Source organism: Leucoraja erinacea, chromosome 27 (assembly GCF_028641065.1).
Source record: "Leucoraja erinacea ecotype New England chromosome 27, Leri_hhj_1, whole genome shotgun sequence".
Taxonomy (NCBI): Eukaryota; Metazoa; Chordata; class Chondrichthyes; order Rajiformes; family Rajidae; genus Leucoraja; species Leucoraja erinaceus.
Genome location: NC_073403.1, coordinates 14,841,500 through 14,866,169, shown reverse-complemented (window position 1 = coordinate 14,866,169; position 24,670 = coordinate 14,841,500). Strand labels below are relative to the sequence as shown.

The 24,670-nt window shown below is 43.3% G+C and overlaps 1 protein-coding gene across 1 annotated transcript in view; it reads left to right on the top strand.

The window, feature by feature from the left end:
* The window catches only part of plcl5 (phospholipase C like 5), a 133,118-nt gene extending 108,790 nt beyond the window's left edge, over nucleotides 1–24,328 (top strand). The window contains exons 5-6 of the mRNA XM_055657133.1: nucleotides 18,723–18,832; nucleotides 22,647–24,328. Coding sequence (XP_055513108.1) covers nucleotides 18,723–18,832; nucleotides 22,647–22,832 — 296 coding nt within the window. The 3' untranslated portion in view covers nucleotides 22,833–24,328. The remainder of the gene's footprint in view (nucleotides 1–18,722; nucleotides 18,833–22,646) is intronic.
* Nucleotides 24,329–24,670: the final 342 nt, after the last annotated feature.

The window sequence follows — 24,670 nt, the reverse complement described above, 5'->3', positions numbered from 1 at the left end:
TACACAACACATCTTTGTTTAGATGGCTGAGTATTATTATCGTCTTTGGCCAGCAGTGTAAAAGACCCCAAGAAGCATCCGTGGACAGACATTACACCAGATGTTGCAGGACTTGGAATGTTTTTGTGTGCTTAGCAAAGAAATGTAATGCATTTCCCTCTTTCATGCAATTAACTGGCTTGGCTCTTATATCCAAGTGATGTAGCATGGCACAATTCCTTTCCTTCACAACAGCTATGAGTCATTGTAAAAGCTTGCCGTTCTGTGGTTTATTCTACTGGAATTATATTTTGGGTTGAGACACATCATCAGCTGCACTCGTAGTCTTCAGGCAGTTTGGATTGTCCCAGCCAGCCATATGTAGGATTGATAAGGGATTGACGGGTGAGAATTAGGAAAATGTCACCTTTGCCTCTCTTCTACTTGTTCACTCCATTGGTCTGAGAACTGTCCCTGCTCAGGGCTGGCTACAATACGCCAGCATAAAGTATATGGGTAAATGTGCACTTGGGTGTGCATGAGGTATGTGTGTCTGAGAGCATGTATGTTTCTGTGTGCTTGTGTGTTGATGCGATGCTTGTGGTGCATGTGCATGTGGGTGTGTGCGCGCGTGTATGAAGTCGATGCAAGCAGCATCAATTGAGATTTTTTTGTTTTTTAAACAACTAAAACGATCCCAGGAGGACTGACCTGGATGTAGATGGTGAACCCGCCAGTTATTCTGCAGCACCACATGTGCACAGACTGGCATACATCCATCCCCAAGGACGAGCACTGATCAGAACCAGACTGCAAGGGTCGGGTTTCACTTGGTGTCCATTTGTTGCTATGAGTGAAGCAAGGTTTAGTTGGCAAAGTGCGAAGTGTTGGTCAGAGAAGCCTAGGAATAGACCACCAAATGCCACTCGAGTGACATAATTCGGAATAAGTGACTGCGGCACCACTCGGATTTCACGGCGTGACTGGAGCAGAATTGAATGGTGTCACTGTGGGAAAATACTCCGCACAGCTGTCCCTGTCAAACATGTAGAACACACGGGAAGCAAGAGGCATCGGCTGATACAATACTTCCTTTCACCACTTTTCAAACCAACTAATTAGACATTTCATTTCTAACTCAATTATTTTGTTCAATCTTTATTTGGATCTTTTATGTCTTTGACAAATGAAACATCACAGGGATTTGAAGCTGAGCCCCCCTGAGGGGCTAGGATAGGGTCTAATTAAGGAAAGGCTTAGAGGGATATGAGCCAAATACAATTGCTTTAAATGGGCGTCTTGGTCGGAGTGGATGAGTTGGGCCAAAGGACCCGTCTTCGTGCTGTCTAACTCTGTGACACAAGGGACTGCAGATGCTGGCTCACAGGAAAAAGATACTAAGTGTTGAAGTAACTGAGCGGGTCAGGCAACATTTGTGGAAGTCACTAAAGGTTGACATTTTGGGTCGGGACCCTTCTTCATAAGTTCATAAATTCCTGAGTGATAGGAGCAGAATTAGGCCATTTGGCCCATCAAGTCTATTCTACCATTCTATCATAGCTGAATTATTTCTCCCTCCTAACCCCATTCTCCTGCCTTCTCCCTACAACCCCTGACACCCATACTAATCAAGAATCTATTTATCTCTGCCTTAAAAATATCCATTGACTTGGCCTCCACAGCCTTCTGTGGCGATGAATTCCATTGATTCACCACCCTCTGCTGAAAGAAGTCAAAGTAATCTTCAGTCTGATTGTAGTGGGGGGAGGACCTGGAAGAGAGCTGGTGCCAGGACTAAAGCAGGCAAGTGATCCCTTGCTAACCAAACCACTTGCCCAGCACTTTGTGCCTCTGATTGTACATCCCTGACTGGAGGTAAGGTATGCATTTTCTGCGCGTCCTGCAGTAGTTAAACTAGTGCACGCTAATCCTGCGTTACAATCCCAGCTCATATATATTCTGCCCGCATTCCGTTTCTTCCCAAGTGTCCATTAGACTGAAATTTGAAGTTTTATTCATTGATGTATTTGAGTCAGTACAGTCTCAGCATATCAATTAACACACATCATTGCAAATTGATTCCTCGAAACAACTTTGGATGTCTGCAGCTCCCCTGGTTCCTTGATTCCACAGAGATTTTACACGTTTTGATCAGATTAACCATCTGCCACAATCAAAGAGCAAAAGCTTCTAGATGCTGGAAAACTCTAATAAAAACTGAAAATGCTGGAAGCACGTGGCAGATCAGGCAGCATGTTCCACACAGTTTAGTTCAGAGATACAGCGCGGAAACAGGCCCTTCGGCCCATTGAGTCTGCGACCTTAGCACTATCCTACAGACTAGGAGCAATTTACAATTACCGAAGCCACATTAACCTACAATCCTGTATGTCTTTGGAGTGTGGGAGGAAGCCAGGGCACCTGGGGGAAACCCACATGATCACAGGGTGAACATACAAAATCGGTACAGACAGCACCAATAGTCAGGATCGAACCCAGGTTTCTGGCACTGTAAGGCAGTAACTCTACCGCTGCGCCACCTAGCCACTCGCATTATGCAATCCGTGCCTCAAATGTCAACTCAGGTCTCCTTCAACAGATGCTGAGTATTTCTAGCAAATCCTGTTTTAAAACAGAGATTGTTCTGGGTTTGTTTTTACAGTAAAATTATACTTTGAAACAAGGGACATGATCAAAACATAATGCGGGCCTGTGAGGAAGTTGCTTATTTATAATTTGTTGATTATATCGCTGCACCCTCATTCTCTGCTGCAACATCTTAAGATCTTTGAGAAGAGGTGTTGCAAGAAATAGAATATATAGGAATAAAATGAAAGTTGATGTGTCTTACTGTTCCTGGGGCTAATATTCATCATGTTGATTTTACGCCAATTATCGTGAAGTAAATAGACAAACTGAATACGAACCAAACATTGGCAAAAGAACCGCTATTCTTAAACAGGAATCACAAGTTACATTTTCATCGTAGTCGTTCTATTTTAAGTATGTCCCACCATAAGAAGTTCTTGTTTCTTGTTTTTTTTTTGTGTTGTTTTTTTTTTTTTTTTTTTTGTTTATTTTATTAGAAGTTAATACAGCACAAAACAGTACAGTGGCACCTAATTTTAGGTGCCAACTATGTAATACCGTAATCCATTCTATGTACAACCTCTAGTTTTATGTTATAAGAAGGAAGTAAGCAGGACAAGAAAAAGAAAACAATAGAAAGGGGAAAAAGTGGAAAAATAGATGGTAGAGAGTAGAAAAACGTGAAGTGTGTATATAAAAAATAAAAAAAAGGAAGAGAGAAAGTGGAAAGTAGAAATAGAAGAGAAGGCCCCTTAAAAGAGAATTTTTCAAATCTGTATTCGGAGATGTAGATCTATCCGCGTCATTGTTTCTTGTTGACTGATGATTTTACCTTTGTTTTTACAACAAGTTTGGCTCTTTGGAAACTAAAACTAACATTTTCCATTACTGCCATGGGCCGTATCCTTATTGGTGCTGCAAATGGTTGTCACGTTGGAACAGATTCCTGAGCTCAATTAGGACATTAGGCTGTTACTCATCGAGGAGCTTCACAGAAGGTTTAGCATCTGCAGGGTCTTGATAACATGCATCATTCGAATCCTCAACACACAGGATTATCTTAATGTGGCATTGAAATTCCCGGGATTATGGGCCAAAATCTGGGGTAAGGCTTCAACCTACAACGCTGCTGGTTGAGTGAAGTGGCACAAGGTGGAAGCTAATCGTGGCTTATCCTGGAGGTCCTGCAACATGGTGCTTTCAGGACTAGTCTCCAAGTCAATACTGAAAAACAAACAACGCTGGAAACACAAGTGAGGTGGCATCTATGGAAAGAGAAACAGAATTAGCATTTCAAATTTCCAACATCAGAGTATTTTCATCTCCATATCAATATCCAGAGGTCTGGACACATACAATCCACCATATAGCTGAAGAATTTAAAATACATCTAAACTGAAAATGCCTGATCTGCTTAGCTTTTTCTGCATTTTCTGCTTTCATTTAAGATTTTCATTGCATGCAGTTTATTATTTTGATTTAAATCAATTAATTGAATCTGAAATACGAAGCCAGTCTTAGGAATGATACCTTGAAATTACCCACTCATTGCAAACATCCATCAGGTTCACTCTGTTCCTTCAGGGAAGAATGTCAGCTATCTCCACCCAAAACAATCGACCTTACCGCCCACACATCTATTCAGGCCAGCGGCCAAATATGGGTCAATGTTAATTGCGTTTACTGGAGTTGGTTAAACTCGCCTAAAGAAGGGTTTGCCTCTGGAAGAAGCAGCGGTAATAATGTAACAGAAATACCAATCCAAGTACACCAGGTCTCTTCTTCTACTAATCCAGACCAGACAGAGTGTGACGTGAGTTCACACAGGCCAGTGATACGTTTCGTTTTCGCTGTCTAGAGCATCGATCATCAGGCACAGAGTGAGGCTCTATAATCCATTGCCACTTTTCAAAGTTAACCATCCAGTCACCTCCACTCCCCAAGGCTCTGCAAGTGTTTGTCCGAGAAAATGAGCGGAAAATAACCGTAATGTACAGACACAGCCTGGAGCAAAAAGTAGCAGATGCTGAAACCGAAAATGCTTTCTGATGAAGAGTTGTTGGTGTGAAGAAATGACTGTTTCTCTCTCCGTTGATGCTGCCCAACAAGATGATTTTTTCCGATAAAGCCTGTTTTTGAAATTAAAGAAGACATCTGTTTGTTGCTTCAGACAATGTAAGTTTAGATTAGACTAGACTAGCACGGAAACATGCCCTTCGGCCAACAGAGTCCACACTCACCATCTATCACCTGTTCACATTAGTTCTATGTTATCCCACTTTCCCATCTACTCCCTACACACAAGGGGCAATGTACAGAAGCCTACAAACCAGGAACGTGGGAGGAAACCAACATGGCCACTGGAAGAACATGCAAACTCCACATCGACAGCACCCGAGGTTAGAATCAAACATTGGGTCTCTGGTGTTGTGAGGAGTAGCTCTACCAGCTGTGCCTCTCCCAATGCAAGTGTGTCGAGTTTTACAGCTCCTTCTCTTGTACAACCACCTCCACTGAACTTTTTTATCAACAAGAAATAAATTGGACATAATCTCCAGAAGTCATAACGGGGAGGTACAGTGGTGCAGCAGTTGAGTTGATGCCTTACGGCACCAGAGACCAGGGTTCGATCCTGACGATGGGCGCTTGTCTGTACGGAGTTTACATGTTTTCCCTGTGACTGCGTGGGTTTTCTCTGGGTGCTCCGGTTTCCTCCCACATTCCAAAGACATGCAGGTTTGTTGGTTAATTGGCTTCTGTAAATTGTCCCTAGCCTGTAGGATAGAACTAGTGTATGGGGATCGCTGGTCAACACGGAATCGGTGGGCCGAAGGGCCTGTTTCCTGCTGTAATCCCTAAACTAAACTAAACTAAACTAATGGTGCAGTAATGTGACCAGTTTTACTTAAGGCTTCAAGATCGCAAGTTGTTTTCTCCAGTTGCCCAGCAGGTTTATTGGGTACCTGGTGATGAAATGTGACACCCTTATGTCCCTGTCCCACTTAGGAAACTTGAACGGAAACCTCTGGAGACTTTGTGCCCCACCCAAGGTTTCCGTGCGGTTCCCGGAGGTTTTTGTCAGTCTCCCTACCTGCTTCCACTACCTGCAACCTCCGGCAACCACCTGCAACCTCCGGGAACCGCACGGAAACCTTGGGTGGGGCACAAAGTCTCCAGAGGTTTCCGTTCAGGTTTCCTAAGTGGGACAGGGGCATAAGGGTGTTAAATGTAACGGGAAGAAGTCAGGAGAATGGGATGAGAAGGAAAAATAGAATAGCCGTGTGTCTTATGATCTTATGGTAGACACAAAATGCTGGAGTAACTCAGCGGGACAGGCAGCATCTCTGGAGAGAAGGAATGGGTGACGTTTCGGATCTTATGATCTAAAGTTCAGTCCTTACACTGCACCGAAGTCGTGGCTATTATACCCTGCCGCAACTCCTGATTGAGGAAAGTGAAGCGATCACTGTTCTGTCCGCTGAACACTGGCCAGTGAAATGCTGGCTTGCGTCTTTCACTCTTGTTGAAGCGCTCGTTTTTGCGGCTTGGATTAAATGCTGTGATGCCTGGTGTTTTAAGGAGAAGAAATTGAAATGATAGTAAAGTTGAAGCAGTTACGCAGCTTATAAATATGCAGTGTAACAAAACTAGGTCATTTGCATCAATCTCGAAACCAAATATTAATAGTTAATGAACGGAGTACTGAAGCTTTATTGAAAATATCTCAAAGCTAAAGCCTTGTGGCTCATTCCCACTGAATTTGGATAAAATGCAAAGCCCTTATTTATTCCCCAGAGCACACAAATATTTAAGTAGTTCAGAATAAATGTTATATTTTAAATTGATCCTACATTATGAATTGGTCTAAAGAATCATTTCATTCTGGTTGACTACCTTTCCCTGAGTAAGCTCGGGACCACATGGCAGTAGTCAGAATATTTAATTCCCGACCTGATTGAACCTGTTACCAAGGTGCCCTTGGAGATGTTATCAGTTTCAATATATCACTGCCTTTCCGATGTCAAGGAAAGCACTCATTTAATGAAAAAAGTGATTTCAATCCTCTCCTCGAAGCAATACTCCCATATTCTGAGCAGAATCTCTCCTGTCTGGCTCTCTGTTACTGGAGGAAAGATGTTGATGAAATGAGGAGAGATTTCTTCTGAGGTTTGTGAACCTCTAGGATTCTCTGTGCCATAGATGAATGAAGGCATTCAGCATATTTAAATGATCGAAATTTGAGTGTCGGAGGTTATGACTATCAGAATACTGTGCTTCACTTTCCAACCTGTGATCATATCAGCTGTACGTCCACTGATGGTCAACAGACATGCACAAACACCTGACCTGCTCCTACTGCTATTGTGTATGATCCCATCTTCATATCTCTGCACCCATTTTTTCTGTTTTACTCCCAAGTGTCTTGTAAAAGAATCAGGAGCCCACTAGGCAGCAGTGGCACAGCTGGTAGAGCAGCTGCCTCAAAGCGCCAGAGACCCAGGTTCAACCCTGACCTCGGATGCTCTCTGTGTGGAGTTTGCACGTTCTCCCTGTGACCATGTGGGTTTCCTTTGGGTGCTCCGATTTCCTCCCACGTCCCAAAGAGATGCAGGCTTGCAGGTTAATTGGCTTCTGTAACATAAATTGCCCCTAATGTGTACGGAGTGGATGAGAAAGTGAGATAACATAGAACTACTGTGAAGGGTGAGTAATGGTCAGCGTGGCCTCAGTGGGCTAGAAGCCACTGTTTCCATGCTGTGTCTCTAAAAATAAATTATCATAAAAAGTGAATGTGACATTTACCTCGTTGGAAACTGACTGTCCCTTTAAGGATTGTTTTCTGTGACTGGCTGAGGTCTGATTTTGCAACAGAATTTGGTGAAACCAATATCATAAGGAGGCTGTTTTATATGAAACAAGTATAAGGTGGCAATTTGCTCTGTAATCTGTTGAATGAATGACGTATCTTTGATAGAGTAAATTAAGGACTGCTTCCAGTATCTCAGATTGTATGAGCGAGATACCTGGACACTGAATGCTGTCTTTCAAATTAAAATAGAAGATGCAAGGCAGCGATAGTGCAGGGCAGCATTAGGTTTGATCATTGAACAATAAACAGCAGACAATATGTGCAGGAGTAGGTCATTCGGCCACTTGAGCCAGCACCGCCATTCAATGTGATCATGGCTGATCATCCACAATCAGTACCCCATTCCTGCCTTCTCCCCATATCCCCTGACTCCGCTATCTTTAAGAGACCTACCTAGCTCTCTCTTGAAAGTATCCAGAGAACCGGCCTCCACCACCCTCTGAGGCAGAGAATTCCACAGACTCACAACTCTCTGTCTGAAAAAGTGTTTCCTCATCTCCATTCTAAATGGCTTACCCTTTTGTTCTTAAACTGTGGCCCCTGGTTCTGGACTCCCCCAACATCAGGAACATGTTTCCTGCCTCTAGCATGTCCAAACCCTTCATAATCTTTTATGTTTCAATAAGATAACCTCTCATCCTTCTAAATTCCAGAACCTTGGATAGATTTGGGGTTGATCGCAGAAAAGCACTCCCAATCTGTTTTTTTTTGGCAAAAGCCGTTCTGGTTTTGCACAAAAAAAAGTGAAAGGGAAAGTCTGCCAAAGTTTGCAAATTGAATACTGTGTCTGTGGAGTGCTGGTCCCTGCATGTGACATAACTGTGTCTACTCTTGCTCACTGGATGGATGTAAGGAATGCCAGGATTTCTCTCCTCTTGAGAGAGGTTACGAGGGTAGCTGTTTAATGTGGGAACAGGAACCTGACGTCACTTTATTGTTGTTGGCTTTCCAAAGAAGTGTATTACATTTACCCCCAAAAAAATCCCAAAACACTTAACGTTGGATTCATACTTTTTCGGTTGCTCATTCACAGGACGTGGCCATCAATGGAAAGACCAACATTTATTGCCAACCACTAGCTACCCAGGAAAAGGTATAGAGCACAGTGTCAGAGGACATTCAAACCATCAATATTGCTGCAGATGTAGAATCACATACGGGCCAGACCATGCAAATACAACATATTTCCTTCTCTCAAGAACAATGGGGAATCACTTGGGCATTAACCACAGTTTTAAATTCTACATTATTTTAATTAACCCATGTTTTCAGCCTTACACTGGGAAAACTCTGGATTGCTAAATTGTACCTCAGTATTCTGAAGTGCATTTGCTCTTCCAACATGTGGAATCCAATATTTGCACATTATTGGAGTTTAGTTTAGTTTGGAGATACAGTGTGGAAACAGGCCCTTCGGCCCACTTAGTCCAAGCAGACCAGCGATCCCCGCACATTAACACCATCCCAGTATGTAGGGACAATTTACAATTATGCCAAGCCAATGAACCTACAAATCTGTACGTCTTTGGTGTGTGGGAGGAAACCAGAGATCCCGGAGAAAACCCAAGCAGGTCACGGGGAGAATGTGCAAACTCAGTACAGACAGCACCCGTAGTCGGGATCGAACCTGCGTCCCTGGCGCTGTAAGGCAACGACTCTACCGCTGCGCCCTAATTCTCGACTTATACCGAAATTTGTTAAGGTAGTGCTTAGAGTCCCTTGCATGTTGAGTTGCCACAGTGTAAAGGCACTAAGAATAGAAAGAAAGTCTTCACAAGGATGGCACAACAACAGAGGCTGTACATGTTCAGGAACGGATAAGCAGGGTGGATCTAAATACTAGTGAATGCTGAGGGACAACCTACAGAAGCTTCCAGAATTCTGTAAGTCCTCTCTCAAAACTTATCAGTGTTTAGAAAAGCATCATTTGAGACCATTAATATCAAACAGCCACAAATTCACATAAACAGAGTGGTGAGAATTTACTATTCATCATGTCTGTTACCATTTACTATAGCAATAGCATCCCTGTGTGTATTTCATGAAATCAAAAGGGAAAGTAATAACATCTTAACATTCTTGCAAGGTTTCATGAAAAGTTGAGAAACATTGCCACAGGGATACCACAGAAACACTTTGTTAATAACATGAGAGAATCACACTGTGATATACACGACTTAAAAGCAACTACATGTGGCTTTTGGGTGTTGTAGCTAGGTAGAGCTGCCTGCCGCCTCACAGCTCCACCAACCCAAGTTCAATTGTGACCCAGGTTCAATTCTGACTTCCATCCCGTTCTCCCTGGGGCCACATTGGTTTCCAGTTGCCACACACACACATGCCAAATTATTGCGGGTTGATGGGTTAATTGACCTCCGTAAATCAACCCTAGCATGCAATGAGTGGTAGGGTCCAGAGGGAGTTGATAAGAATGTGGGAAGAATGAAATGGAATCGACATGATTAGCAGCGCTACAGTCTATGCTTTAAGACACTATATTCTTTCAGTTAGTGCATCAAAACAATTGCGAATGATGGGGAAGCTTATTATTGCCTTGTATGCAGCAGGCTACTACATTTCAGCAACTGGTCATAGCCTACAGCTGCAGAAAGACCCCTCTTTTTCATGTGGAGACTATCAACATCTGATATATATTACACCTCAGCAATTGGCGTCACCTCAGCGAAAGGCGGTCCTCAGCCACAGATGTGACATGGAAGTAGATGTGAAAAAAAAAAAAAAATTTGTTCGGCATGGACTTGTAGGGCCGAGATGGCCTGTTTCCGTGCTGTAATTGTTATAGTTAGGTTATATGGTTGCGAATGGGGGTTATTATGTGCATCAAACATTTCTGCAACTGGTCATTCAGAAATGAAGACCCCTTTTTCATGTGGGTTCCTATAACACTGAATATTGGAACAGGAAGAAGGTGCACACAGCCACGGACGTGACATGGAAGTAGATGTGCATCAACTTCTGCTTCAGAAATGAAGCCCCACTGGGTTCAATAGAACTGAATATTGGAACTGGAAGATAGTGCACACATCAGCCACATGGCAGCTTTAGCTCAGGCAACCAAGAATGACACTATTGATTGTATTGACTTAGTCATTTCTGCAGATAGACACAGAATGCTGGGGTAACGCAGGCAGCATCTCTGGGGGAAATGATTAGGTGATGTTTCGGGTCGAGACCCTTCTTCAGACTGAGAGTAAGGGGACAGGGAAACCGAAGGTATCAAAAGGTTCAGAACAAATCAGAGCCACCACCGATGACCAAGGGTAGGTGGAGCCCATAATGATCCATTGTTGGCTGCGGTGATAACGAAGGGATATCTGGATGCAAACAGTTGAACTAGCAGGACGACTAGGGTGGGAGAGAGAGGGAACGCAAGAGCTCCTTGAAATTAGAGAAATCAACACATTCAGTCACTGGACATTCAGTCAATGGACATAACCTTGCTTGAAGAAAATGGCAGTGATTTCAAAGAACAAATCCGTTTTAAGTTATAGATGAAACTGATGAACACGGTTCATTCAAAATTGAAGATTCAAAATTGCCTCACACTAACTAACCTGGAAACAAACACATTCAAATTCTGAATCACAGTAATGATACAAGACGTAATTGGCCAGATAAATTATGTTATAAGTGGGCAGCACAGTGGAGCAGCAGTAGAGTTGCTGCTTTACACCACTTACATCGTCGGAGACCCGGGTTCGATCCCGACTATGGGTGCTGCCCGTACGGAGTTTGTACATCCTCCCCGTGACCCCGTGGGTTTTCTCCGAGCCCTTCGGTTTACCCCCACTCTCCAAAGACGTACATGTATGTTGGTTAATTGGCTTGGTGTATGTGTAAATTGTCCGTGGTGTGTGTTGGATAGTGTTAATGTGCGGGGATCGCTGGTCGGTGCGGACTCTGTAGGCTAAACTAAACAGTGAAACTTGACAGCTTGAACTGTTTTCTCCTGGGGGTTCAGACGAATATCCCTGATGTCATTCTGGGGTGTGCTGGATGGCAAGGCTGGCAAGTGGGATGGAGGTAGCTCAGATTGAGCAATCGGAAATTGCCCACTCCTTTTACACATCAACTAGTGTATACAAACAAAATGTCATCACTTCAGTTCCATTTAGATTTCTGGCCCATTAATTCTTACAGCAATTGTTCGGCCAAGTCTTGGCTCAAATATTTGTCATCACAGGCCAAAGGCTGGTTTTTATGGCCAACCAAAAATGGTTACCCAAGAATCTATTTTCCCAAAAACAAGATATTTTCCCAAATCGGGATCTAGTTTGGTGTTATTCATGCCACTTAAACTGATTAGGGAAAAGGTTTACAATGAGTAAAAATGGAAATAGTATTCCTGGCTGTTTGCTCTTAACTTTTCCATTTTCCCGTCACCTGTGGTATTTTCTTTTCACAAGGGATGTTCAAGTTGACTTGGATTTGGAAAATATTGTGCGGTTGGTGAACAATGTAGTGTGGAAGGATCATTACCATTCGTTTTTTGACTGGAAAAGGGGATATTATTCTCTGAGTGGCTGGTGAGTTCTAGAAAGCTAGGGGAGGCCAAGGCAAAAATAGTGAAGCCATTGTGTCCCTGTGCTTCATTATAACACAGTGACTGAAGGGCTGAGCTGCAAAGCTTATGCATCACCCATCACTGAACGGATTTTATTATAAATGAAAACTTTGTAAAGATTGGCCATCATGCAGGCCTTTATAGCATTTTTAGTACCAATCTCCATAAATTGCTTTATCAGTAGAATTATTCAGTCCAATCCATACTTAGAAATCTGAACTTAAAGCAGGAAATGGTGGAAATAACTGACCTGACTTCTTTCTGGGAGAAGGAATGAAATAAGGTAACATTTCAGGTCTCAAGCCCTGTTGAAAGTGCTTACTTTCACCAATCACACACGTAGCAAACATTGAGGCACAGGCAGCTTACAACAGACATGCCGGACAGCGTAGCCATTTCCACATGACCTGTCTAAGGACGGCACAGAGGTGCAGCGCTAGAGTTGCTCAGTGCCCGAAACCCGGGTTCGATCTCGACTACGGAGTTTGTACATTATCCCTGCGACCGTATGGGATTACCCCGGGTGCTCGGGTTTCTTCCCAAACTCCAAAGATGTACAGGTTTGTAGGTTAATTAGCGTCAGGAAATTGATAGCTTGTCGCCGCGGAGTTGGTGGGCCGAAGGGCCTGTTTCCATGCTATATCTCAAAAGTCCAAAGTCTGCACAGAATACATTGCATCAAGTGATCAGACAGCCAACATGGACCTGTGGAGAGCATTGATAGGTGACGTTTCAGGTCAGGACCCTTCTTCAGACCCGAAACTGGGTCCCGACCCATAACATCCCCCATCTATGATCTCCTCAGATGATGCCTGACCCGCTGAGTTACACCTGAACTTTGGTGTTCTTCTGTGTAAACCAGCATCTGCAGTTCCTTGTTTCTACATTAGTTTGCCATTCTTATCCCTACCAATTCCAACCTCATTCTGAGGGTCAGAATGATTTTTCTGAGGACTGTCTAGTGATTGTTTAACCCATGAGGGGAGAGGAATGATTGTTGTCCATTGAAGTGGCCAAGTTGAATTGATTTTTAAAAGAAAGAAGGTGCAAAGGATTTCTAAACAAACCTACTTGTTTCCCTGCTACCTTTCCTTGCATCCTCATGAGTTTGAGCTCCAGAATTCACTTTCTAAACTATTACACCTCCTTTTCCGGTGATTGAAGTCTCCCTTTGAGCAAGCACTGAGATGCTGGAATGCTTGGAGAATGATGCACTGGTCAAGTCAAGTCAAGTCAAGTTTATTTGTCACATACACATACAAGATGTGCAGTGAAAGTGGCAATGCTCGCGGCCCCTGTGCAGAAAGACAAACAAACAAACAACCGAACAAACTACAAACAGAATGGAACAGAATCACATATTCTTTTACATATTAAATATTGTGGGCGGAAGGAAAAATGGGAAAAAAACAATTAAAAAAAAGCAGTAGAGTGGTACAGTAAAGTTAGTCCCTGGTGAGATAGGAGTTTACATTCCTAATGGCCTCTGGGAAGAAACTCCTTCTCAACCTCTCCGTTCTCACAGCATGGCAACGGAGGCGTTTGCCTGACCGTAGCAGCTGGAACCGTCCGTTCCAGGGGTGGAAGGGGTCTCCCATGATTTTATTGGCTCTGGAGTTGCACCTCCTGATGTATAGTTCCTGCAGGGGAGCGAGTGAAGTTCCCATGGTGCATTCGGCCGAACGCACTACTCTCTGCAGAGCCTTCTTGTCCTGGGCAGAGCAATTCCCAAATCAGATTGTAATATTTCCGGACAAGATGCTTTCCACAGCCGCTGAGTGGTCCGATGCTGCTGAAACCCACTGAGCTTAGAAACATGATGTTCTGCCATGGAGCATCCTGGGTTTGAGGCGATGATCACGATTTGCTGATCTCCCTTTGAATGGGATGTGCATTTATTCTATTGGGTGAGGTGTCTGTTGCAGGATAGCTCAAAGAAAACTAGTGATGTTTTCATGAAATGCAACATCAACAAGAGTTTATTTCTCTCAGTGGAATCAATCCACTGACACTTTGTAATTAAATTCATCCTTTTGAGAAAGTATTGATTGCCCGACCGATTGTTCTGTTAAATGGAAATCTTGCTACTTGGGTAAATTTCTTTCTTTTCCACAGTCTGCTATTTTATTGAACTGATGGTTATAAATTGCAGTAGCAGGATACCTTGCTCTGAATGCTCATCTGTCATAAGTACAACCATTTAATGTTGCTACATGGGGGATTATTATGATATGTTGTGCGTGGAATTGGAGAATAATTCTTTGACTAGCAGGTTACCTAGAAATACTAGTACGGCAACATAAAACATTGACTTCCGACACAGAGCAATCTCAATTATTAAAATAAATAAAATGTACGGAAAGAATCTGAACTAAATCCTGGATTGAATAAAGCCCATCGCACGCTTCTCCCAAAGCATTTAACCACAACAGATGGGAGATGCTTTTTATTTTGCACTTTTGTGGTACAATATAATGATCCACATTTTGCTTTACTAATAGTAGCAAGCTGTTAGCACCTGCAAACTATTAGTGTCTAAAACTTGTAACTACTGGCATCTGTTAGTGGCCATTTAATTGTAGAAAGCCCAGGTCGGTGCAATGCTGTTTCTTTGCTGGGTTTGTGCTTGTCTTCCTTGCACAGAGGCCCTGGTCAAGGGAGGGCTGATTATTCCATAGGACAAAACCGGAGTCGATGCAAAATAAAACAGCTGATGTTATTGGAGTCATAGTCATAGAGTGATACAGTGTGGAAACAGGCCCTTCGGCCCAACTTGCTCACACCAGGCCCAACATGTCCCACCTGCCTGCATTTGGTCCATAACCCTCCAAACCTGTCCTATCCATATACCTATCTAACTGTTCCTTAAATGTTGGGATAATCCCTGCCTCTACTACCTATTCTAGGAGCTTGTTCCATACACCCACCAGCCTTTGTGTGAATAAGTTACCTCTCAGATTCCTATTAAATCTTTTCCCCCTTCACCTTAAACCTATGTCCTCGATTCACCTACTCTGGGCAAGAGATTCTGTGCATCTACCTGATCTATTCCTCTCATGATCTTATACACCTCCATAAGATCAGCCCTCACCCTCCTGCACACCAAGGAATAGAGTCCCAGCCTACATAACCTCCCCCTATAGCTCAGACCCTCTAGTCCTGGCAACATCCACATCAATATTTTCTGTACCCTTTCCAGCTTGACCACATCTTTCTTATAACACAGTGCCCAGAACTGAACACAATACTCTAAATGTGGCCTCACCAACGTCTTATACAACTACAACATGACCTCCCAACTTCTATACTCAATACTCTGGCTGATGAAGGCCAATGTGCCAAAAGCCTTTTTGACCATCCTATCTACCAGCGACTCCACCTTTAAGGAACCATGTACCTGCACTCCTAGGTTCCCTCTGCTCTATAACATTACCCAGAGGCCTTCCATTCACTGTGTAGATCCTGCCCATGCTAGACTTCCCAAAAAGGCAACACCTCACATTTCTCCGTATTAAATTCCATCAACCGTTCCTCAGCCCACCTGACCCATCGATTGCAGAGCAATCATCGAAATGAATCAAACCATTAATTTAGCAAACGGGGAATGTCATGTTATAGTTTGCCCATTAAGGTGACATAGTGATACTGCGGCATTTTCAGCTAGCAACCATGGTAAGAGGCAGATCACACAACAGCTCCCTGCATCATAAGGTAAGTTTTCATTAAACAATGCAAATAGATGAACCAACAATCCAAATTCAAAATTCAAAATTCAAGTTCAAGGCAAGCATAGTAAATGCAACGAAAAACTTGCCCTAGTGACGATGACCACAGAATCCAGAATATCCCCACCCTGCACAAAGGTGGGGTTTGACATATGTGTACTGGAGACAAGGCTGAAGTATTCACACCCATGTTCCTTCTGAGATGACCACCCTCTCAGAGGTTAGTCTTCAGTCAAATCAATTCACTCCGTGTGGTATCCAGGAGCAGGTGTGAGCGCTGGATTGAGAAAAGGCTATGAGACCAGACAACAACACAGCAGTAGTAACGAAGACCTCAGATCCCGCACTAGCTGCACCTTTCAGCCAAGTTGTCCCAGTACAGTTACAAAATTGGTGGCCAATGTAGAAAATTCCACACACTCTTCTCTCAGTCTTCCTTAAGGAATGAAAGATTGTCATTGGCAGCACACTCCATTGGCACTTACTCACCAACAGTCTGCTCACTAATGAGGAGATGGAAGCGACATTTTAATTCTCATTTGCAAGATTGTGTATCTAATTATTCCCTTGGAGTGAAAAAGTCTGAGTGGGCGGTCTGAGAAAGGTATATATAATTATGAAGGGCATTACAGGTTGGGTAATAGCAAACAATTCTCCATGGCAGGGCTGCTTAAAATTAGAAGGCATACCTTCAGGGTAGGCTAACCCCTGTCCCACTTAGGAAACCTGAACGGAAACCTCGGGAGACTTTGCGCCCCACCCAAGGTTTCCGTGCAGTTCCCGGAGGTTGCAGGTGGTTGCCGGAGGTTGCAGGTAATGGAAGCAGGTAGGGAGACTGACAAAAACCTGCGGGAACCTCCGGGAACCGCACGGAAACCTTGGGTGGGGCGCAAAGTCTCCAGAGGTTTCCGTTCAGGTTTCCTAAGTGGGACAGGGGCATAATAAGATTCTCACAAAACTTGACTGAAAGAGGCATATTTATCTTTCATTTCAGGTGAATGTTCAAATTCTTATAGAGCATGTTCAAATTGATGAAGTATTAATGATGTCCATTAATAGTTTGTAGGAAACTTAACTCAAGATTATCAGTGATGTCACTGAAAGAACACAATATTGCTCTGCTCATGAAACATCTGCAACTCCTCTTAGGTTGTGATGGAGAAGCGGGAGTTGTTCTCTTTGGAACACAGGAGAATGAGAGGAGAATGACACTAAAAGCTGGAGTAACTCAGTGGGGCAGGCAGCATCTCTAGAGAGAAGGAATGGATGACTGGATAGACTTGGTTTATACTCTCTAGAATTTAGAAGATTGAGAGGGGATCTTATAGAAACTTACAAAATTCTTAAGGGGGTTGGACAGGCTAGATGCAGGAAGATTGTTCCCGATGTTAGGGAAGTCCAGGACAAGGGGTCACAGCTTAAGGATAAAGGGGAAATCCTTTAAAACCGAGATGAGAAGAACTTTTTTCACACAGAGAGTGGTGAATCTCTGGAACTCTCTGCCACAGAGGGTAGTTGAGGCCAGTTCATTGGCTATATTTAAGAGGGAGTTAGATGTGGCCCTTGTGGCTAAGGGGATCAGGGGGTATGGAGAGAAGGCAGGTACGGGATACTGAGTTGGATGATCAGCCATGATCATATTGAATGGCAGGCTCGAAGGGCCGAATGGCCTACTCCTGCACCTAATTTCTATGTTTCTATGTTTCTATGACATTTCGGGTCGAGCCCCTTCTTCAGATTGAGAGGAGATTCCGTAGAGGTGTACAAGATCATGAGTGGTTTGGACAGGATGAATTGAGGAAGTTACTCCCATTAGCAATGGTTCAAGGGGGTGACACACATTTAAAACCGTGAGCACCGCAGTAGAAAAACAAGTAGTAAGGTCACTGCCATTTAATAACAACATGTTTATTATTTCCAGATGTCTCCTTCAAGTCTTCTTTCATGGGAATGGGATGTAGTGAACGAACAAAATGATTGCAGCTGGAGGAGTGGGTCAGGTAGTGTGGGTGGAGGGAAATGGACTGTCAACGTTTCAGGTCGGGACCCCTTATCCCGAATATCCATTTCTATCCACAGATACTGCCTGAGTTCCTCCTACTGTTCTTCCTTGTTTTTGCTGCAGATTCCAGTATCTGCAGTCTCATGCGCCTCCATGCTGTGAACAATTTCTTTCCAATTAAACCAATTTTGTATTTTCTGTCTCATGTTTTTTTTAATGCTGATGATTTGCGGACAAACAATTTATCAAATGAAACAACATTATGGGTTTGTGGGCAAATACACAGCACAGCCGGCAGATCAACTGGGGCACTGCTAGATGCACAACAGAAAACCATGGTGGCGCAGTGGTAGAGTTGCTGCCCGACAGCGCCAGGGATCCGGGTTCGATCCTGACTACGGAGCTTGTACATTCTCCTCGTAACCTGGACGGGTTTTCTCTGGGATCTTGGTTTTCCTTCTACACTCCAAAGACATGCCAGTTTGCAGGTTAATTGGTTTGGTATATTTAAAAGTTGGCCCGAGTGTGTGTAGGATAGTGTTACTGTGCGGAGATCTGTGGTCGGCGCGGACTCGGTGGGCCGAAGAGCCTGTTTCCCCATTGTATCTCCAAACTAAACTAAACCATGGCGCTCCTGTGCCAAATAAACCAACACCAATAACAGTCTTCTCGACATCCACCCTATGGCCTGCTACATTTGATGTAAAATGCCGTACCGTATAGTGCTGTTGAATGATCTTCCACCACCCACAATGTCTGGTTAAATATAAGGTCGAATTTAGCATGGTATACCCAGTGCCTGCCCATTTACTCTTTGACCCCAATGTCAGGACTGGCGGAAGAAAAATCTTGTGTCAATTTTCCAAGTGTCTTTCACATCTTTTGTTATCAGAAAATGAATTGAAATCCAATGTCTTAATCAACCAAGAAGCTTGCATTCTTTGACAGAGTTTAATTCTTCCAAATGCACAGGTTTGGATTTCCATGGAGACCTGCATGAAACTGGATCAAAGGAAGGCCTGAAAGGTCGAAAACTCCAGAAGGCATTTGAGAGCTTTGCATGGAATATCACTGTGTTAAAAGTAAGTAACTTCCATGGCCTAGACTCTTTTGTAGATGAAAGATTTGGATGGTTCATCTGTTCCTGAAAACAACAGCTGCGTGCAGTATGAGACACCAGTGTAGAATAAAACTTCACAGATCAAATACTGGAATGAGATCAGATGGAAATTCACCTTTACGATTGCTGTCATAGGTTGGTCTGGTTGTCTATGTCGGCACAAATTGCACCGTCATCTAAGGAATCGTAAGATAAATAGACTGTAATCCAGTCGCTACCTCTAACGTTACCATGGACTCCTTGACTCCTTGGGAGTGATGATTGCCAGCAATTTCAGCCATCTTCCTTTATTTAGCTGAACAACTTTTCCAGTAAAGGGCGATGAATCTTGTTCCAACTTTGCAATCCATCTCTTATGTTCGTGTGTGGATCAAGGCTGTGATGAAACCTGGAGCTGAGAGTCCCTGTCAAAACCTGAACTGAATGTCAGTGAATAAGCTATTAGTGAGTAGGTGGTACGTGACAGACTGGTGACATCCCCGCTATCACTTTGCTGGTAATGTACAGCTGGTTGGCGGGCAGTAATTTGCAGGATTTGAATTGATCCTGTCTCTTTGCGGACAGGATGCTATTTTCCACTCTGTCATGAGCTACCAATGTTGCAGCTGAACGGGGACAACTAAGAATAAGGAAATGATTCATTGTCATTTGCAAATTGGAGTCAACCGGGAACTTGGTGTCTCGGAGATGGGGGGGGGGGGGGGGGGGGGGGGGGGGGGGGGGGTCGAATCTTAGACTTACAGCTTTCAAATCACAAGGGAAGAAGATACAAGTGTAAATAATCACTGAATCCCATCGCAATGTTTTGCAATCAAGGGGACCAAACTTACAGTGTCAATTCAGCAATTGCAGATCCCATTTGCTATTAATTTAGGCTCTCTAACAAGAACAGCATTCATGTTGTGCCTTTACCAATTCGCCTAAATAATGCCTTGAACACAGCAGCCCCTCTCAAGGTCTGTCGCAGGGTTTATAACAGAGAAAGATTAACACCAAGTCACCGATTGAAATATTTGGCTGCTTGACCAAAAGCCTGGTCATAGGGAGATGGTTCAAAGTGTTTTGAAGGAAGATAGTGTGAGTCAGGAGGGGAAGGGAGGAAAGTCTAGACCTTATCTCCCTGGCACAGCTGTCAAAGCTGATGAATTAAATCCAGGGATCAGTGTGACCCAGAGTTAGAGTGCGAATCTCAGAGATTACAGAGAGCGGGGGACACGACCACGTAGGAGTTTCTAAACCACAGAGAATAGCGAAGAACTTTATGATTATGAATAGGGAGCAAAGTGAAAGTTCTTCACAAACAACTCGAGGGCTACACTCACCCACTATTTCATTTTCTGTAAGAATTCACCCTTTATATGTGGTTTGTGCGATAGGTTTTGAGTACAGACTTATTATTTCTTCCTGATTATCTGCTGACATGAGAAAAACTACATGAAAACTCCTAAAAGTTTCAAATATGTCACAGTTTCATTGTGAAGGTAGACATGCAGCCCTGGGCATTGATAATGAGCATGCTGCCTCTGTGTGGTGGTTGCAGGTATTGCTAGTGTACAAGACAGATGGATAGCAATGACCATTGATGAGCAAAGTTAGTTTTATGGTTAAATACCAGAGACCAAAACTAGGGCTCCTGTTCTATGGAGAAGTACTTACTGCATGTAGTTTTTATTTCTCTTCAATGCTCTTGTTACTGGCACGTTTTGATTTTAATAAATTCAAAATAATTATTGCCTTATTGTCCATTCCCAAAGTGAGGAGGCAGTAGCAAATCAACCTTATGCAAATATCAATTAAAATATTTAAAGTATGTAAAGAGCAGCACAGTGACTCAAGGGTAGAGTTGCTGCCTCACAGCACCAGTTCGATCCCGACCAGGGACTCTGCTGTATGGATTTTGTACGTTCTTCCTGTGACCGCGCGGGTTTTCTTCGGGAGCTCCGGTTTACTCCCACATTCCAAAGACGTAGAGGTTTGTAGATTAAGCGGCCTCTGTAAATTGTCCCTAGTGGATAGAGCTAATGTACGGGTGGTCTGCGCAGACTCGGTGGGCCGAAGGGCCGCTTTCCACACTGTATCGTTAAACTAAACTAAACCTTAATTATGGAAGAGCATACAAAAACATGTAAGAACATTTAAATAAGCTAGAACAGGATTTAAGAAATAGCTATTTATCGAAACTTACTCTGGAAGACATGGATAGGTGACGTTTCGGGTCAGGAAAATGATACAAAGTGCTGGATAGGTGATGTTGGCCATGTTCTCCAGAGATGCTGCCTGACCCGCTACATTACTCCACCACTTTGTGTCTTTTTGTGTAAACCAGTATCAACAGTGATTGATTGATTGGTTGGTTGGTGTGTCAGGGATTATGAGGTAAAGGCAGGAGAAGGGGGTTGAGAGGGAAAGGTAGATCAGCCATGATTGAATGATGGAGTAGACTTGATGGCCTAATTCTGCTCCTAGAACATATGAACGGTTCCATGTTTTTACATTGAAAACTTACTGTTCCTCCAGCACTTTGTGCTTTGCTCAAGATTCCTGCATTGACGTTTTGAGGCAAAATGGCGCGTGAGGACGGATGGAGGGTCTCCACGCGAAAGGTCCACCATTCCTCCCCCCGCCCCACCTCCAAAACCACCCACCACAGATGCTGGCTTCCTCCAGCAGTTTGTCTTTGCTCTGTCGTCATTGCAATGAGGTAGGCCCGGCAGCCACTTTACACATGAGCGACGAAGCATAATAACCTGATAATTCCTTGAAGAATGAATTACTATTAAAACACAAAGTACGTGCAATAACACCAGGATAAGCACTCAATCAAGAAAACCAAGCCCAAAGCTAAAGTAGTATTTAAACTGCTTATACACACTTATTCTATAGTACAATAACTACTAAAACTGCATATTCATTAATAAGCTATCTGTATGTTAACAATCGTGTAGATGCCAATGTACCATGGGTTCAATGCTAGTCTGGTCATGAGAGAAAACCTTGCTGCTCTTTTTCAAAATACGCATTTCTGGAGATGAACGAGACTTCAGATGCAGGAATCAAATAGCCAGAGGAACTCAGCAAATCGAGGAGCATCCATGAGGGGAAAAGAATTGTCAATGTTTCAGGTTGAGACTCTGTATCAATGCGTTGCCCTAGTCTTTCAGGATCTCGGGGTGTCATTGAGCACTTTGCAGCTCATGAAATACCTTTGAAGTGTAGTAGCCCCGATAATGTGGGAATCACAGCAGCCATATGCACACAGACCAATCCCCAAACAACAACTGACCAGAGAAACTGATTAACTGAGATTGATTGAGGCAGGTCGTGGTTGCCGAGGTCCATTTGACTTCAAATTGAAAGCCTTTGTATTCAAAGGTAGACACAAAATGCTGGGGTAACTCAGCAGGTCAGGCAGCATCCCTGGAGAACATGGATAGGTGATGTGTCGGGTTGGTGTATGAAGAAGGATTCCAAACCAAAACGTGGCTTATCCCCGTTCTCCAGAGAATCTGCCTGACCCGCTGTGTTGCTCCATCTTTGAGATAAACCAGCAACAGAGGTACATTGTTATTCCATCTTTCTGTGTCCACCTGATACAAGACATGGTATTAACATTTCAACCAAAGGGTTAACATTTTGTTCTCAAGTATTTGGAGTGGAATTTGAACTTTCCTGGAGATTTGTTTTTTCTTTGTGGTGACTGGTAGCTGAGTCACAGCCAATAAACAGAACGGCAAATTTCAATGTGAGTAATTTCTCTGTGCATTTGTCACTTTCAGGGCCAAGCAGATCTGCTGAAACACGCAAAGAATGAAGCACTGGATAACCTGAGACAGATCCACTATGCAGCACAATCGTGTGGTATCAGTAAGAGCGGCTCGACATCTCCAGATCAGTTACGATCACGGGGCAACTTGGAGAGCATCCCTGAGAGTGAAAACACGAGTGACAATGTATCATGCTGACATCAGCAAGCACAGGAGTAATATGTTTTAAATACACACACACACACACACACACACACACACACACACACACGCACACACACATACACACACACACACATACATGCACAGACACACACACACACAGACACATACACTCACAAACACATACAGACAAACACACACACAGACATGCACACACATACAATCACAAACACACACATAAACACATACGGACACGCACACACAAACACACGTGCAAACACACACTAAAACATACACACACACATAAACTAACACATACACACCCACACACAGACTAACACACACACACACACACACACACACTCTCTATTGAGCTGTAGCTCCACTGACAGGTGACTTTGTTGGACATGAATTGGATTTGACAGTTGTCCAATGATATTTCAATGTAGACATGGCACTGGTGCTGCTTCCATTGATTTTCCTGCCCACACTGTAGGACAACGCCATCACTGAGATAAGCTTGGCAGCATCCGTCTGGTCACAGAGGTCCTCATCCCAAGGCAATGTTTTGCTTGAGAATGCCCCTCAGGATGGGACTGGAGGCTTGGTGCCCCCACTGGCCGACAGTCCCTCAGCCTGCGAGCGCCCGGATCCGGACGTGCTTCTGGGGCTCCTTGCTATTTCTCCACGAGAAGAAGGGGAGTGGGAATAAAATTAACAGTTGGAAAAAATAATTTAATTTTTAGCAAAATATTTGTTTGCTCTTTGGAAGCTGGAAAAAAAACCCCGTGATCAGAAACCCAGAACTGGACGGAAAACCAGTCTTAGGCCTGTATTACATGATTGATGTATTGTTCTGCTCCATTATTAACCTTGCAAGCACACAGCAGTTTAGAAATTATAGAACGGGTAGTACATTTCCTACATGTGGCTGTGAATGGGTGGATACCTAATGTGGTGATAACCTCAGGATGTGACTGGGAATGTTATTGATGGCCAGGTATTTGTATTAAATTCCTCCAACAGTTATGTCACTTCCAACCTGAGGGTGAAACTCAAGCTACTTTTCATCACCAGCAAAGCAATAGATTCATTTAGTGTCGTGAATAGGAAGAATGCGAGTCCTTTCTGTTTTGAGTTGTCACGTGGCCTCCTAATTACGCTACACTTCAAAGGAACCTGTCAGATCCAAATCACCATCTCCCTTCTGGTTATTGTGACTGGCCACTGACAGCACCATCTCAATGCCACCACCTATTGTGTGTCACGTTACGAAGTAGTACAAAAGAAGATTTATGTTTCCCATTCTGAATTTCTACATAAATTGTTTTGAAAACTTGTTTGTTTCTTTCTCTTCAGCTGTTGATCAGGGATGAAAGAAAGTTGTTTTACACCTTCTACAGAACTCGTTAGTTTTAATATTAATAACTGTAAATCCAATTAATAAATCACAAAACTGACAATATTGGCACACATGTTTCTGAAGCGTTCAGCATCCTCCCATGTTTTAAAATAAAATTGGCCACACAGATTTCTTTTTGTTGAATTTCTCTGTGATGTCATTATGCTGCTATTTAAAAAAAGATATATATTATAAATAAACTAACTGTTCTTCCAGTAACATGAGATGTGAAGCTTGGCACAATTTATTCTCACTGGGAGTGAGTGAGTAGAAACCAGAGGTTGCCATGAACAGTACAACGGCCAAGCATGCTGTGATTAGTTGGGGGGAATGGAAACCACAAAGGGAATGGCAGGACTTTCATATGAAGAAAGACTGGATAGACTCGGCTTGTACACGCTAGAATTTAGAAGATTGAGGGGGAGATCTTATAGAAACTTACAAAATTCTTAAGAGGTTGGACAGGAAGATT